This window comes from Agelaius phoeniceus, chromosome 1, assembly GCF_051311805.1.
Source record: "Agelaius phoeniceus isolate bAgePho1 chromosome 1, bAgePho1.hap1, whole genome shotgun sequence".
Taxonomy (NCBI): domain Eukaryota; kingdom Metazoa; phylum Chordata; class Aves; order Passeriformes; family Icteridae; genus Agelaius; species Agelaius phoeniceus.
The window spans coordinates 110,579,133-110,595,625 of NC_135265.1; the positions used below are offsets into that span (position 1 = coordinate 110,579,133).

Here is a 16,493-nt window from a genome sequence, read left to right on the forward strand (position 1 = left end):
AATCCTGCTAAGTTCATTTATTTTTTGGAAGATGATAACCTTGGAATAGACTTCTATGAAACTGGAAAAACTGCCAAGAGGAATACTGCCAAGATAACTGTGTAACTAGGTTAAACCTGGATTATTACTACTGTTATTTACATTAAGGAGTATCACTATAAAACCTTTAAAAATGGATTTCATATCTAACAGAAAGCTTTGCTTATTTCTCAGTTTGCCACATATGAAAAAGAGTTTTAAAACCACTCATGGTAAACTCAAGATATGGCATTTTAGGTTTAAAGAGGCCTGTAGACAAATACTTTTTTGCACTAGAAAATCAAAGCTGCACATTCTACTGTGCCATTCTCTTGGTTTGGTCATTGATCAAAAGAGAAATAACAGCACAGCTCTGGATAAGGCTAGCAGTCACAAGGATTTTTTCTGAGCAGAGATAAAATTTTCTTGCTCCCTTGCCTAAATTTACAGAAGTGTTCCAACTTTCTAACCTAGCCTTCATTAATGAAAGCCTCTGTTTTACAGGCTCAGGTTAATGCAGAGCACAAATGAAAACAACCTACTGTCTTGCAAGGTGTGAGTCTTAGTCACTGATTAAATTAACTGATGAGCTCTTCCACTTACACCTATAAAAACTGTGAACTAGCTGGTGTCTCCCAGCTGTAGCAGTGCAAGAAAAAGGAAGAAGCCATTAAAAGGTTGTTAAACAAAGCCCAACCGTATACACAAAGAACCAGGAAATTCCAGGCTGGTTTTGCACCACCAGTATTAGCCAGTTTCCCCTGCAGGGTATATGATGTGGATCTCCACCACTGCACACCAGCTCTAGGATGCTCTTCTACCAGTCTGAGATGGTGCTGCTGCTCAAACCAACCAGATAAGCCTGGAGACCACTCTGCTCTCACAGCAGAGCTGACCTACCTTGTGCAGTGTCACATGTGTAGGTAGGACAGAGAAGAACAAGCTGTGATTTCACTGTTTCGTGACCCTGCACTGCAGCATGTTTGGTGATAGCAAACCCTCTCATGGGATCAGTGACCCTTTCATGTGCCCAAGAGCTGTGCACAAACAAACACACACATGCACACAGAGAACAACTGTGTCTTTTTATTTTGGCATGGTTTGTTTTTGGGTTTTTTTTTTTGTTTTATTTTCTTTGGTTTTTTTGGTTTTTTGTTATTTTATTCACAATGGTATTTAGCTGCAGTAATTTTGAGACAAGCAACCTCATCATTTCACCCTGTGTGCTCTCTGAGAAAGAGGCTTTCTGGAGAGGGATTTGAGCAGCTGCTGCTTAGCAGAGAATGAAATTCAGACTGCTGGAGGGGGAGGAGGAAGGGGGCAACAAACAACATTTGTTTAAAATCTGGCAGGAGCATCCTAATTAGATGAATTATTGAATGGATCATCAGGATTGCTCCCCAAAGTGCCATAGGGCAGGAGAGCCCTTAGAGGACATGTTGATTTAAGACTGCAGAAATGATCCCAAAGAGCACCATCACCGAATGTGGAACACTAAAGGCTCGTTTGTCTCAAAAATCACACTTCCCACTCAGCGCCGCTGCTCACTTGCCATGTATATAAAGGTTGCAACAGTTAATCATTTAGACAGGGACAAATATTTATTCAGGGACTACCTTAACGTTGAATGTTATTTCCTCCATGACGTAAACTCGTTCAGGAAATGCTTTAGCCACCTCCTCCACACTGTTAAAATACTGCACTGGCTCCTTAATATCTCGGTCTTGTTCCAGCAGCTTAAACTGCCCTGAAAACAGATGATAAACAGAAGAATTGTAAGATATTTATATTGGACAACTGTCACTGTGGCAACTGCTGGCTCAACTTCTTCACCATTTTGCTCGGTCAATTTTTCCAGTTATTAGCAACCAAACAAGAAGACGAAAGATTGTAGAGTCTCCTGAACCTGCCATGAAAGACACCCACTTTCACTGCCTTGGAATGAAAAGAACATGTGGCAGCCAAAGTGAAATTAAAAAAGATTGGTTTATCACATGCTGTCTAGAAATAGTAAATAATTATGGAGGCATTTGCATTTGTGTACTTAATTCAGTGTCATAGTATCTGTACAGATAGCACTTTTGGGCCTTTAATATTAAAAGTTTTACAGAAAGAAACCACACCTACAAAACCCCAAAACAATAAACATAAGGAATTTGGGTTTGTTTTTAGCGTCATCAAACAGCAGGCTAAACCTAAGCCCTTTTACCCCTGGGCTTCCCTAAGAATGGAACAGCATCTAACTTTCCTTAATGATAAACTGAACCCTTTGAGAACTTTAGCTAACGTAAGATATTAAACCACAGACATTTAAAACTCTTTTGAAGGTGTCTGCCTTCAGAAGAGCATGAGAAAGAAGTGTTTCTTGCTAACTTTACCTCCCTCCAGCATGAAAACTTTGGCTATTTTCTATCTCTTGTAAAAGGCAAGAACTAACATGGAAGGAGCCACCCCAGGCAGACCTGCCAGGGACAGCCAGGCACATCAATCACCTGTGTGCACTATGAATACAAGTTTTAAAACTTTATTTTATAAATACAGAGATAAGAAAAGTTTAGACAGTTCACTGTTTGCATGACTTAAGCTTAAAATCACTGGAGTGATCTTTCCAAATTTAGAAATGGTAACTATTACTAAGTTAAAGGCTGGTCTCAGCAAGACTTGATGTAAAAAACAACTTTAGAAAATGAGAAAAAGGTTGAATAAAATCTATGTTTGGTGCAGCTCCTGTAAATCACATTTTAAAATTTGCAATGCATGCACTGGATTATTGTTCCCAAATAGCGCTGAACTTCATTAAAATACATCCAGTACATGAGGATGTCAGCCACCTACAGAAATATTTTCTCACTCCTTCAGCATTCTTGTGCTCAGCACCCTGCTGCCCCTTTCCATCCCATCAGGCTTGAGACCTCTGTGACAGGCTGGGAGAACTCACCCACACTGAACTATTTCAGGCCACACAACAGCAGAAGACAACGCAAACTCAGCGAGCCCTGGCGCCCATGCGAGAGAGCTGTCCTGCCCCTGCCAGGTGTGTGCACACACATGTACCCACTCACCCACCCACCCACCCCTCAGGAGAGGTGCCAGAGCAAGAGGCTCAGCACTGCTGCCCATCCCCAGCTGTACCTGCTGCCAGGGGCACACCCTTTTAATCAGTATGTTAAAAGCTCTGTGATTGTAACCCTGAAAATCAACTTGCAAGGCAGAGGACTTCCTTTTATACCCTTCCATATGTTTTGTCTTTCTAAAGTGATCATGGTAACTTTGAAGTATTATCAGCAGGGTAACTACAGATGCTGGTATTTCTCACTGCAGGACTATTTTTCAAATGTTTTAATAACCTTCATTACACTTCCTAAAATCAGTTGAGTTTCCCAGCTTTGTATCTGCTTCAGGACATGCTATGATGTGACGTTCAACCAAGGCAATTCATGTACTTTGGAGACCAGCATAGGGGTAGAAGCCACAGGACTTTTAGTCTGACCTGAGGAAGCTCTTCCTATAGTGTACCACAGCAGGAATGGCTTCTCTGGGTGAGACCACAGGTCATGCAGCATTCCACCTTAGACAGGAGTAAGCAACAGCAGTGTAAGCAGGTTGGAGTAAATGCACAGTTAGCAATACTACCCAGAATCTCCTTCCCAGCTCTCAGAGGAACTCATGGCTGAAGGATGAGTGCCAGTGCAGAGAAGAGGTTTTGGGCTTAGCAGCCCCAGAGGTTTTCTTCCCTCTAAATTTGTTTAATTGCTTACTGATGGTAAACTTTCATTGTAGTCAACATACCCTCTTATCTGGAGAAATTTTCACAAATTCTCTTTCCACAAACTTTAAAGTACCTCTGGGATTAAGACTACAAACTGTAGGAGTGATAAAGCTATACCTGGCAGACAGTATGGGTAGCCACAGGAAACCTGACAGCAGACAAGCATTTGGAAAATGCTTCATATACTCAATAGAACCATGCCAGCATACTAAAGCTGAATTCTTCAGCCTGTCTGCTTTGAGCCCTTTTAGGTGCAAAGCAATAGAGGGGCCAGGCAGCCAACACCTTTGTGCTAAAGGAATCTGAAAAATTAGCAGGAAGCTGCTCAGTTAACTGGTGCTGAGAAGTGCATCATGACTGATGCCAAAGCACGCACATGGAGACGAAGAGAGAGCTGTGCTTTTCAATCCCCAGTCTGCCACAAACCATGAAAATCCTGTCTTAAGAATTTCCCTTTCAGCCACAGCCTAACCAAGAGGAAGATACATTCCCTGGCTGAACAGGTCCTTTCCCTCACAGGCACCCCACTTTCCTCTAAAAGAAAATGAGGAGTGGGGAAGATGAGTGAAGTCAGGTGTCCTTGTGCATGGAGTCAGGACGTGTCAGGGCATCGTGTAGTAGCAGGGACTATGAGCTGCACCAGGGAGCATCTGACAGCACAGAAAAACCACTACTCTAAAGCACAGAGCCAGTAGATGTACTTCAGATAGTCACTAAGAGCAGGATGCTCTTAAATTTAACAGATGTCACACACTGTTCCTTCACCATGGGCTGACCTAAGGCTGTGTTTATTTTTGATTTTATCCTCTTTGACTACTGACACAGCCATTGGGAAGCAGCCCTAAGTGATTGCCCAGTTTGGGATCCAGGGGTCTGATTTGCAGCATTCCTGGCTGCGGCTACCACTTGAGGCAAGCTGTGATTCGAGTTTTTAATGACCAAAAAACCCCAAGCTGAAACTACAGCAAGTTTAGGTCATGTCAGACAGATCGAAACTCAGTGGAGTTACTTCTGATTTGATACTCCATGCTTATGCACAGAACCGAAGTTCTGTGAATATGATATTGCATGGAAGCTAAACAGGTTTTTGAAACTGCAGTAATAAATTTTTACTAGTTCAGAAAGAAATTGAGAATTCTCACTTCAGAGTGGGAACTGAGTTGGCCACAGTAACAAAGCATGAATTCACACGAACAAGGAAGGAAAACAAAATACTGAATAGTAATACATGATATGAACAATACTCATCCAGCCCTTTGAATGAGACAGTGGCCTTTAATTCTAGGTTCTCTAGTTACTCTGTTTGGAAGCATAATAATACTATTTTTCTATGACTGTTTTATATTTAACAACAGTGAATCTGGTGGCAAGACAGGGCCAGTTACTACTCCTTGCAACCCAGAGTTCTACAAAAAAAGTCCCAAATTCCTCAACACAGAACAAACGCTTTAGGCTGTGTGCAACTGGGAGCAGAGTCTGCTCTTTACTGCAGAATTACACATTCCTGCGGAAATAAAAAAGGAAAAAAGAAAAAAAAAGAAAAAAAGAAAACCATCATTGGGAGCTTTGGTTGGGTACAAAGCGACGCTCAGAGCTGTCTGTGTCGCTATCTGTGCCATCCTCCCCGTCCTTCAGCTGAGCCTCACAAACACAAAGCCGTCTGTGCCCTCACTGCTAATAAGCAGCAGTTCACGAGGAGGTTGACGACAGAGGAGTACACACAGATCCCAAAGCACAGAAGAGAAGGGCAGCATTAATCTCTGCCTGTTACAAAATCAAGAAGTATGCTGTGCATGGGAGCTGTCAGGGCTAGACATTAAAATGCCTCTTCCGTGAAAAAGATGGGTTTATAATTTGAGATTTTCTAGAGACAGCTTTTAAAAATTTATTTCCTCATTGAAAAAAACAGACTTTTTTTATTGGAAGGAGAGAAAGAAGGGCTGAAGAGCCTACAATATGCATTTGAACCAAATGTCTAACTAACTAACTAACTAAACTAACTAACTAACGAGGAGGAAGAAGACAATTTCTTCCCATGTTTCTACCTGGTCTCTATTCAAGCCTCCATAAAAAACCAAAGCATGGCTGAAACACAAGTTTAATGGACATAAGTATGGCTTGACTGCATGTTAAAGTGGAAATTTCTTCCACTTTGAAAAAGGCACAATTTCCACAATTTCCTTGGGACACTTGACAAAACTGACAGAAAGCCTGAACAAACCACAGGGCAATTTCACTTTGTGTTAATTAGGAATTTAACAAAAAAAAAAAAGAAAATATAAAGCTAGAACTATACTTTTATAGAAGCTCACCCCTCTCTCTCACTAGCACAAAAAGAATAATGAAATGTTTCTGTAGTAAATCAGGGAAGGTTCAGAAAGATCAAAGATTCGTAATACCTGCATGCTCCACTGAGCAGGTATGGCTATTCCTCTGCAGCCAAACGCTAGGGAGAAATGAACAACTCCTGCAACCTTTATATCTCTTTATCTTTCTGTCTGGCCTCTGGCAGGCACAGTATTGGAAACAGTTTCATCCTAGTATATATTATCTCTGTAGATTATGAATTCTTATTTCTCTGTGAAGGTACTTACAGCAAAGACAGTAAATCTACTACTGGTGGAAATGAGTCTGGAAAAATAAAAAGGCAAGGAAGGACCTAAAACAGTGCTTATTCTCCAGTTTATGAAGGCATTTATAAAAACCCATTAGGAGCAGGAAGATCAGTCCATCTTCCTTCTTGCCAGATTGGCCCTGGAATGGCTGTGAGCAGGGGCATTAATCAGCCCTTTCTGTCCAAGCTTCTGCTGCTTCCATTGCTTAGGTTCTTGCAGGCTTACACATGTTCCTAACTCCAACCTAGCAGCTCATCCAGGTTATTTCTGTGATGCAAGATCCCCTGGTTTTTGCAGTGACTTACCCCTTACCCTCAAATAGTCCAGCAGTTTCCAACAGTCCAGAATGTTCCTGAAACAGAAACATTCTGTACAGTGACTGCACTGTACCTAGACCCAGGCACTCTTTATCTATGGCAGGCATTCACTGGCTGGACAAACTGTCAAGTTTTCATTGATATAAAAGCATGAGAGCATGCTTATGCTCATTCACTACAAAGAAAAACTGTAAAAATAAACTCTGTTTAAAAAAAATAAATGCATGTCACCAATAGGAAACATGGAAGGTCACTGAAACATCTGCTCAGCTGTGTTTGCTGCTAAATGTTTCTCCAAGGAGGCAGGAGCTGTATTGTCTGTCTTTGATTATTTAGTAAGTCTCACAGCCCTCTGTGAGGCTGTGTGCAAGGCCCACTGCTCCTCAAGAATGCGCAGACAGCACAGCAGGGTAGCAAAAGTACTGCAGAGGTTTATGTTTCATATTATTTGTTGACTGCTGACTGCATTTTAGTATTTCAAGGAACTGCAGAGCTACTCAAAAAGGAAAGGCTCTACCTGCCAGAATAACATCATTTTGAAAAAAGACAGTTCTTGCCTACATTTTTCAGCATTCCTGTGCATAACACTGATAGCAAATTACTTTTTCTTCACAAAATGATGATCTTTGATATAACTGGGCAGAGTTCAAGAGCATAAGCCAAAAGTACACTTTAGCAGATTTGGTTTTTGATGTACAGTCTTTATTTGATTGTGTGTACAACTCTCCTCAAGGTCTGATAAAGATATAAATTCATTTTAATGGGGGGACAAAGGAAGGAATGGCTACTCTGTCAGCCCATCAACTAGATCATACAGTAGAGCTATTTCATCCCTAACTAGTCCTTAGATAAGGCAGCCAGTCAAGAGAGAGCATAGCAAAATAAAGACTCCAAAATAATAGATTAAGCTATAACCACAACACTGCAATTTAAAGAAAAATAGTCAACTTTTAATTTAAATTGACACTGCCATTATGTCTTTGCACAGAACCAAAATGTGGCATTTTGTTGTTGCAAGCAGTGTTGTCCTAGCAGTGGCTGTAGCTGTCTAGACCTGAGAAAAGGAAGAAAAGCCCATCACAGTCTTTGATAGAGCTATCATGTGGCTAATTGGGACCAGAGAGTAAAATTAATACTGAAGCTCTTTCAGGGACCTATCACTAAGCCAAGGTGAAAGGGTTTGGCAGACATGCAGAAGTCATGATGAGTGGGAAATAAATGCCTTGCTTCACTTTTGTCATCTTCCAGCTTGTCAACAGTGAGCATTTGTTCCCAGCTCTCCAGAGGAGAGAAGAGTGCAGGCACACTCAGCAGCAGAGTCCCACTGCAAAGAGAGGAACTGCAAGTGTAAATGGAATTACAGAATGCTGTTTTCAACAGCAGGAGCAGACAGCAGGCCACAAATGGACTAGTGCAGGCAGGCTCGCCGCTCACAGAGAAGACAGGAAAGTGAATCACCTGCTCTGCTATCTCTGAACTCTCCACTGAAGGAGCTGCTGATTCCATCTGAGGTTGGGATGTGGCAGCAAACTAACATGGATGCAGTGCCATGGTAAGTTCAACCCCTCAGTCAAAGAAAGAGCAAGATAGCCCAGCAGCACAGTTTCATCCTTGTCTGCCACACCAATAGCTCTGGAGAGCTACAGAAAAAACGGCTTGGGGGCAGAGAAGATATTTTTTTGAAGTTATTCATGAGAACTTCTTTGTTTATTTTCATATTGTAGCCTGCTGAAGGCATACAGGAAACTATAAGTGTGGAGAATACAACAGGAAATACACAAGTATATCTTTGGTGCACAGCTTCCAAAGGATGACCACTGGGATACAAACTAGAAATGCTATGATTGATTCTTAAGGCATAATCACCTTGAAACAGGTGTAAGAAACAGAAATATTCCCTCTGTTTTTTTAAGAACTGCCTGTCAGTACTTTTTCTTGAGGAGATGGGTGAAGAAAAGGACCTCGTGTGTCCCAATCTAGACCCAATCTTCTGGAAATTTTGGGAATGAATTAAAAAAAATAGATGGAACATGAACTAGAGACAGATCTAAGTAAACATGACACCAGTAGAATTCATCAAGTGTACTGGAGCTAAACTTATGGCACTGAAAAGCAGAGGGCAAGGCACAAAGGCACATTCAGTCAGTAGATATTGTGTAACATTGCATGGCGAAGGAGCCCTTCAGAATGAATAGTTTTACTTCCTGGAAATCTTATGAAGATTTTGAAGGCTTAAATGCCTTTATTCCTCACTGTGTCATGTTTGTGGCACAAATACCCAATCAAACAAGAAAGAATGAGTCAGGCACACAACCTGGTGAGACATGTCGAAGCAGAGCATCAGCCCACTGACACATCACCTGTGCATATGCACAGACACCATCTGAGAGATCAAGGAAGGGAATCCAACCAAGTTTCCCACACAGCAATGCAATGCTTGCTAATCAAACCCTCTAATCCTGTGCAGGCAAAGCAAAGGGGATGGTACAGCCTAGCATTCTCTTTTGTCTTATCTTACTTTTATGATTCGTAAGTAGCATAACAGAAAAAAGAGAAAGATTCTGTTGGCAGCATAACAAAGAAAAATCAGTTCAAATGGTGACTGATGATAGCTTAAAGCAGATTTAACTCATAGATATTGCAAGAGAGGGAATTTTAGGTTACAGATCATGTAAAAAGACAGACAGGGAAAACAAGCCTAACCTCCAACCTTTGTTTCATAAGTTATTACCATCACAAATACAAGATTACCACAATGAAATGTTCCATTTTACAGGGTCACATGTTTTTGAGTGTCTGGACTGTAAGTTAACTAGATTTAACTTACTGGGTTATCATCAATCTAACCTGTAATTAGCATAATTTTCTTCCTTTCCCATGTGCTTCCAACAGACATGAAGAGTATGTTCCTTAAGCAGTGTGTTAGTTCACACACTCACTTGACCATGCAGAGGACTCTGATGAGTACCACACTGTCTGACTTTCCTAATTACTGTAAACAAAAGCTGTGGAAAGTTTCCTGTTGAAGAGTAAGAATATAAAGACATACAGATGAAGATGGGATGCTCTCCTGGTGAGTATCAGCACTTACCCTGATCACAGCTCAAAAAGGGATTGAGACAAAGAGAAAGAGTTACAGAAAGCCCAGCTAAACCAACCCAGAGCTTGCATGAAACAGTATTGAGGTGACTCCATTTTACAGCAGCTGCCCAATGGCAAAATCCTTCCTTGTATGAGCATCATCCCCTTGGTACTGGAGTGGATAATATCCATGCAGATCTCAGTTATGACAGTGTTTAATAGTCACTGAAAGCTAATGGCTCCAACCTACTGCAGCAGCATCCAGGATCCTTCTGGGAACATCCAATGGAACTGCCTGCCACCAGAGAGGAAAACTTAATAAGAAGACAAACACAACTTAATCCCTCACTTAGTAGCCTTTAGCAATAACTACCAGAAAAGAAATTGGGGCACAATCAAAGGTGAGAACATTTATGGTTACAGTTCTTACTATACTTTGAAACATTTGCTTTACTAAGTAAATGCATTGCTTTTATTTACACATTAATGCTGATTTGGGGCTAAAAATCAATCTTAAGGAGCAGAGACTGAGCTTAGATATGTCAATGCAAACTGAACAAGAAACCCTTCACGGAGTGGCAGATAAGACCCTTAACAGAACACTGCTATGCTCATAAATTTTTCTATTTGAGTGAAAGACATCACATACCTTTAAAAGTAAGAAGCAACACAGACCTAATCTGCCTTTGGATCTAGTCTTAGCTAGGTGATCTCCTCCCAAATCATCAGTGTACACCCATCCCAAGACATACAGACATTAAACAAACAGGGTTGTCTACAACAGATTAACATTTAATTAAAGCACAGAAGAAAGTTGAGATGAGAGTAGCAGAACAAACTCCTGGTCAACATTTGAAATTAATATTACTAGTTTCAAGTAAATTAATTAATTTGAAATTAATATTACTAGCTTCAAGCAGGCTCAAACAGACTATGCTAGAATACCTGTTAAAGGTTAGCCAAGCATGCTGGGATTCTCTATCACAGCTGCATCCAAATATTTTGCCTTTATACCACAGATTACTCACCTCATTAAAACTGATTTCAGAAGAAATTATGAATGTGTAACTTTTCCTCCTCAATGTTGGCAGAGAAAATCCCTTTTCCTTTTATTTCAGAACAAATTTTTAATTAATAATTTGGAGAAAACACAATAACACAATATGTTCCTGTGGGCTGATGCCCACACCAGCAACAGTGCAGTTGTAGTCCATAATCTGCATGGGGATTATGCACTGCAAGCACCTAATGAGTACAGAAACCCAATGACATCCTTCCCCTTGCCTCAGCAGGTGCCTCCTCACAGAAAATCCACCTTTTCACCTTGTCATTTTGGTTACTAAACGGTGAATTTCAGTTCCTTGTGCAAATGAAGTGTCAATGAAACAAACCGGAATATTTTCTGAGGGCATAAATATTTCAGGACCTGAGTTCAGTGCAGTTCTAGTGGAACAGTTTCTTTTAATTCCAGTGCCTAAATTTTTTCAAAAAGATGAAAATTAATTTTTGCACTGACAGAAAGATAAAAACCAGACAGCATTCAAAAGAGAAACTGTGTTCACCTGTGGCAACAGAAAAATGTTATAGTACAGGTGGAAGAGGTTTCATTTTTAGAGAACAGGGCTAATAATTTTAGGGGACCAAAATTTGATTGCACTGACGAGAGCCAACCTCTGCAAATTAGAAAGAAGCAAGTTCCAGCCTCTGTGTCAGGCCTGTTCTGAATCCTAGAATTTCACTTTGATTTAAAAAACTGAGAGAGTGCAATTATAGGGAGAGATTTAAGATGTGCAGAAGTGCATTTTTACCACAATATGGATTCCAGGGATCCTAACCACAAACAAGTTGTGGATTTACACCAGACAACTTTTTGGATTTGGTATCCATTTCTTAAAAAATAAATTTGCAAAGTGGGAGCAGCTCTCCTGAACAAGTTCATACACATTTTTCTATTTCTTGGTAAGTCAAAACTTTCACTAAAATAACAGCAGCAACCACTGAGCTTAACCATTAACTTTGCCTTTCTGAGTAACAGCTTTTATTTATTGGTTTGGCAAAAAGCTTCAAAGCCAGCACTCACCAAAACTCAAGCCCTTAATGGTTCTGCCTCAGTGCAAAGCCACTTTTTTCTTCAGTTGCAAACCGACCATCCTTTACGCTTTCTGCTCTTTTGCTGACAGATCTTTTTCCTCCTGCTACTCCCACGTGCGTATCCTCATCTCTGTGGCCTGACCTGAGCACCATTCATTGACTTCTTGCTCACTGAGAGTCTTTTGTGCCTTTCAGGTTCTTACCCCAGGCCGTGGGCAGCACACCCTGGCCCAAGCGTGGGACGGCGTGTCCTCCACCCAAGGAGAGCAGCCACATCCACAGCACTGCCCCTGGCAGCCGCTTGGGTTGCGGTAAACAAGGCTAAAGAAATACTGCATTCACCAGGCAGAAATCTTTAAAATGCACATAGACCAATTCTGTATAAAAAGTGCTTTTGTTCCCTGCTCAGGAACAGGTTTTTTAATTAACTGAATGGGAGGAGTTGTAAAAAACCAGGAACAATGACTGAGTCAGAAGCTCAGTCAGTTCTCAGTAGCTTAACAGGGCTTTAACATGAGACAGAATAAACTTATTTCATTCAGTTAGACATTTTTATCAATGTGTAGAGAGACTTCAGAGCTGATGCTTGGTATCCTGAAAGACTGTCTGTGCATTATAGAGCAGCTTATTGTTTCAAAGCTTGTATCTCATTTGCTTGCTGAATATATATGTAGTTTCTAGCAGAGCCTGTATTTTTTCCCCTTCTCTCCTCTCCCTAAACATAAATCTGCTAAACTATTGTACTCAAATTACTGCAGAACCTGTCACTCAAACAAGTTTCCAACATTTGTGTATCTGCAATGGAAGAAGCAATTTCTGTTATTCTGTGTAATTAAAAAGACAATTTTCTTTGGAAAGGTACCATCACTTTGTATTGCCAATATCTGTCAATGCCTGCAGACTATAGCTCAGTTTACATATTTATAATGTGTTTAAATTAGGAAGGAATTCAATTTATTAGGAAGGAATTCAATTTATTATAGCTTCGACCACCAGCAATCATGACCAAGTTCTGAAAAAACAAGTTCACTTTACTTCTGGAACAAATTAAACAACATTTTAAAAACTGAAATGCAGCCAAATTCCAAAGAAACTCTTTAATTACACAATAGGTCTGGTTTATTCATCTGAGGTTTCCTGTCAAGGAGAGTATTAAGTACATTCATGCTACAGCTAAAATTACATTAAGGAGAATTTGAAACAAGTGCAGAGCCAAAATAATACATGATCTGAAAATCACCTTGATGAAGTACACATAGGAGCTTATGCTCCAAAAACTGTCATCTGTAATGCTGGAATATCTATCAAGCATACAAAGTAACTTGCAGCAAGCAAACATTTCTAATTTTTTTTGGTTTAGGATCAGCAGTCACGTTTGTGTCACCGCCTCAGTTGAGAGGCAGAAGGTGTTTTGATCCCTGCATTCTGCATGAGCTAAGCCATCTCTTCACTCACTCCCTATGAATGCAACAGAGTTTGTCAGAATTGTCTGGTTTCCAGTACAAGAGGACATTGATTCAGCGCTGTGCAATTTACCCACAGAGCAGACAAAGCTCTTGATAACAGCTCAAGATGAATGAAGGCAGCTTTTAAGAATGAGCTTTTTGGCATATGTTCACAGCATGTGCTGAAGTGTCACCAGGAGAAAAAAAAAAAAGGGAAAAAAAGGAGAAGAGAGAGATGAGCTGAAAAGGTGGGTGAATAGAGATGATGAGTAAGAGCACATTGCTTCAGCACTGCCACTTCATTTAATTTTCACTGCTACTCAAGAAGGCAACAAAGATGATAAATCTAAAATGTAGATCTAAGCAAGATATGCATCTGCCTCAGTTCTCTTGAATGCATTTCGTCACACACCTTAAATAAGGAGGGTACCATCTAAACCTCTCTCTGGCAGCTCAGCTTACCATAGCTGAATCCAAAAGGTATAAAGAAACAGAATGCCCAGCCAAATTTTCCCTCTTGTAAGATGCCTGCCAGCTTGCTGAGAGCCAAATGAATCCCGTTACTAGAGGCTGCCAGCCTAGCCTAAAACAGCTTGACGGAAAAAAATGCTACAGACTACACATGGGGTGGTTTAATTCCAAAAATGTTTTCAGACCACCACTTATGGGATTTTGTTTTTTTCCATCTAAATGATAATTCATGAGTTGGAGTGTACTAGTGAATATTTTCCCTCTATGTATTTCTAGTGAAAACTTCTCTCTAGTACTGGGCATCTCCTGTTAAAAGGTATTTTTGCACCAATCTCACTTTGTAGCCTTTCACTGAAAGGGCTGTGAAGTGGTAATTATCAGAGAGGCTGACAGTCTGGCCTCCTGTTTGTTTTTGAGTGCTCATGGACTTCTCCAGCTGCTAGATTATCATGAGATATATCATTACATACTGATTTCTAAGTGTAAAATCTAACATTAGCAGCTGCAAGTGTTCCAGGGAAATTCTGTGGTTTAAATTTCTGCAAAAGAACTTTGGTTGTAAAACAAGGTGATCTTAAATCTGCCTCTAAGATTAGGAAAAATATTAAAACTTTCATTAAAAAAAAAAAAAGTTATTCCTTGAATAATGAAGCTAAATCAATACTAGATAATTTGCCTTAGCACATAGATTTAAAGTTGTGAAGATGCCATGGATGGGAAAAAAACATATTAGGGTTTCAGACAACTAGAATTGGTTACTGCAGGTATTTAGAAAGGGAGGCAGATGGTGCTTAGAGACCAGAAAAATTGGGACATCCCAAGCTAAAAGCAACTCAAAACCAAAACCCATCATAAGATCAGTCTGCTAGACCTGTTACAAAGTTTTCCCAACAGCTTAATATTCCTTTCAGGAAAACGACTATTTCAGCTGAGATTTCTGAACGTAGAGGCAAAGATGCTTAAAAACAGAAACAGAGAGGCAGAGATGTTTAAAAACTCCTGCCTTTGAAATGACATAAATTATGCTCTTTTAAAGCACATTTTTCCCCAGAGAAGTCCAGCCCTTCCTTTTTTTGACTGCACTCCTGCACACCCAGTGGAGCAAAACCCAACAGCACACAAGGTCTTGACAGACACACAGTGGCACAGTCATCACCGTGCTGCAGAACATCGCTGGGAGAAGGGGTCACCTGCCCCAAGGAGGCAGACCAACACTCATTTTACCCCTTCATTCTGCCACCTCCTCCTACCACACCAAGCTGTCCTGAGGGGACAGTGTCCATGCCACCAAAACCCTGCCACTGAAGGTGAGGGTCTCAGCTTGGCCAGCAGAACATGGAGGATTCACAGAAAAAAGCTTCAGTGCCTGCCTAAAAAGATCAGTACATTTACTTAAATCATCAGAAAGACTGTGACCACCTAAGCAAAGCCAGATACAACCTGGTTTATAATCTTTGTCTTTCTGTCTGCTGGGGGCTCTCTTGAGGCATTGAGTGATATCAAAGCAAGCAATTCACTTTTCCTCTTTGCAGTCACTCTCCATGCTTTGAGCACGTATTATTTTGGCCTCCCACTCTTCAAGATGGAATTGCCCAAGTGGCTGGGAGTCCAAATACCTACAGCAGCTACTTGATGTCTTACCCATGTATTACTGTGCCCCAGTGATGAACCCCTGCCTGCTGCAGGCTCCTCATGGTGAACAGGCAGCTCATTTGCCAGCTCTAGGCAGACTCAGCTGAGCCAGCTCTCAGAACACTCTATGCCAGCTGACCCAAGGTTTTCCTTGGACAGGAGTCAGAAAACCACTCTGCACACTTTCCATCTGATCCGCACTAAATGAGCCTTACAGTAGCCAAACACCACAAAGTGACAAACACCCGCACTACAGGGAAAAAAGGTGGCTATTTTCATTTTCCACAGTGGAGAAGACGAGCGGCACATCCAGACACAAGTGTCACATCCCACCCTCTGCTGCTCCCCTGAGCCAGCACGTCTGACAGCAGCGAGGCAGACGTGGCAGCAGCACATTCCTCCCCCAGCAGCACAGGATGCCTCCCTTCCAGGGACACCCAGCACACAGACCCTGGTTGCCATCACGTGTGGGGCTGCTGCTCTGTCCCTGCTGCTGTTACACAGGCAAGGAGATGTTCTTACACATCCATGGCCTATGTGGTAACTTGTTTTTTCAGACCAGACCTTACATGCTTCACTTCCATGGTTTCTAGAGAAAGTCTCAGCTCTTGCAAACAGCTCATCTGCAAAGCCTGCACACATCTTCATGCATGCTAAAGGCATGGCCCTTTATATTTTATTTACTCACTTTTTCCCTGACAAAAATCATGTGCACCAATGCCTCTCTGCTACCCTTCTCCCTCATCCACAATTATTTCCTTTTGAAGAAAAAGAAAAACAAGCAAAAGAGTAGGTTTGGAATTATCTTCTGTGATTCTCCTCTAGGAAGGGGCATACCCAGGAATCAGAGTATGACCCAAATTTCATAGTAAACTTATAAAAACATAGAGTAAAGAAATCTATGCTGCACAAAATGATTATTTTCTTCTACCATTTGAAAAAGCTTCACAGTTAGTATTAATATTTAGAGAAATCAAAGTTTAAACACATTCTTCCCAAAGTAACAACAGAGGATAAGTTTATCTATGACCACATAGCACACCAACTCCGACAA

The 16,493-nt window shown here is 41.0% G+C and overlaps 1 protein-coding gene across 2 annotated transcripts in view; it reads right to left on the reverse strand.

Annotated features, from left to right (window-relative positions):
* Positions 1–16,493, reverse strand: part of GAREM1 (GRB2 associated regulator of MAPK1 subtype 1) — a 102,450-nt gene that overhangs the window by 22,903 nt on the left and 63,054 nt on the right. The window contains exon 3 of one of the 2 annotated variants that reach the window (XM_054640768.2): positions 1,635–1,765. The exons of the other annotated variant lie outside the window; for it this stretch is intronic. Coding sequence (XP_054496743.2) covers positions 1,635–1,765 — 131 coding nt within the window. The remainder of the gene's footprint in view (positions 1–1,634; positions 1,766–16,493) is intronic. 2 annotated transcript variants of the gene reach the window in all.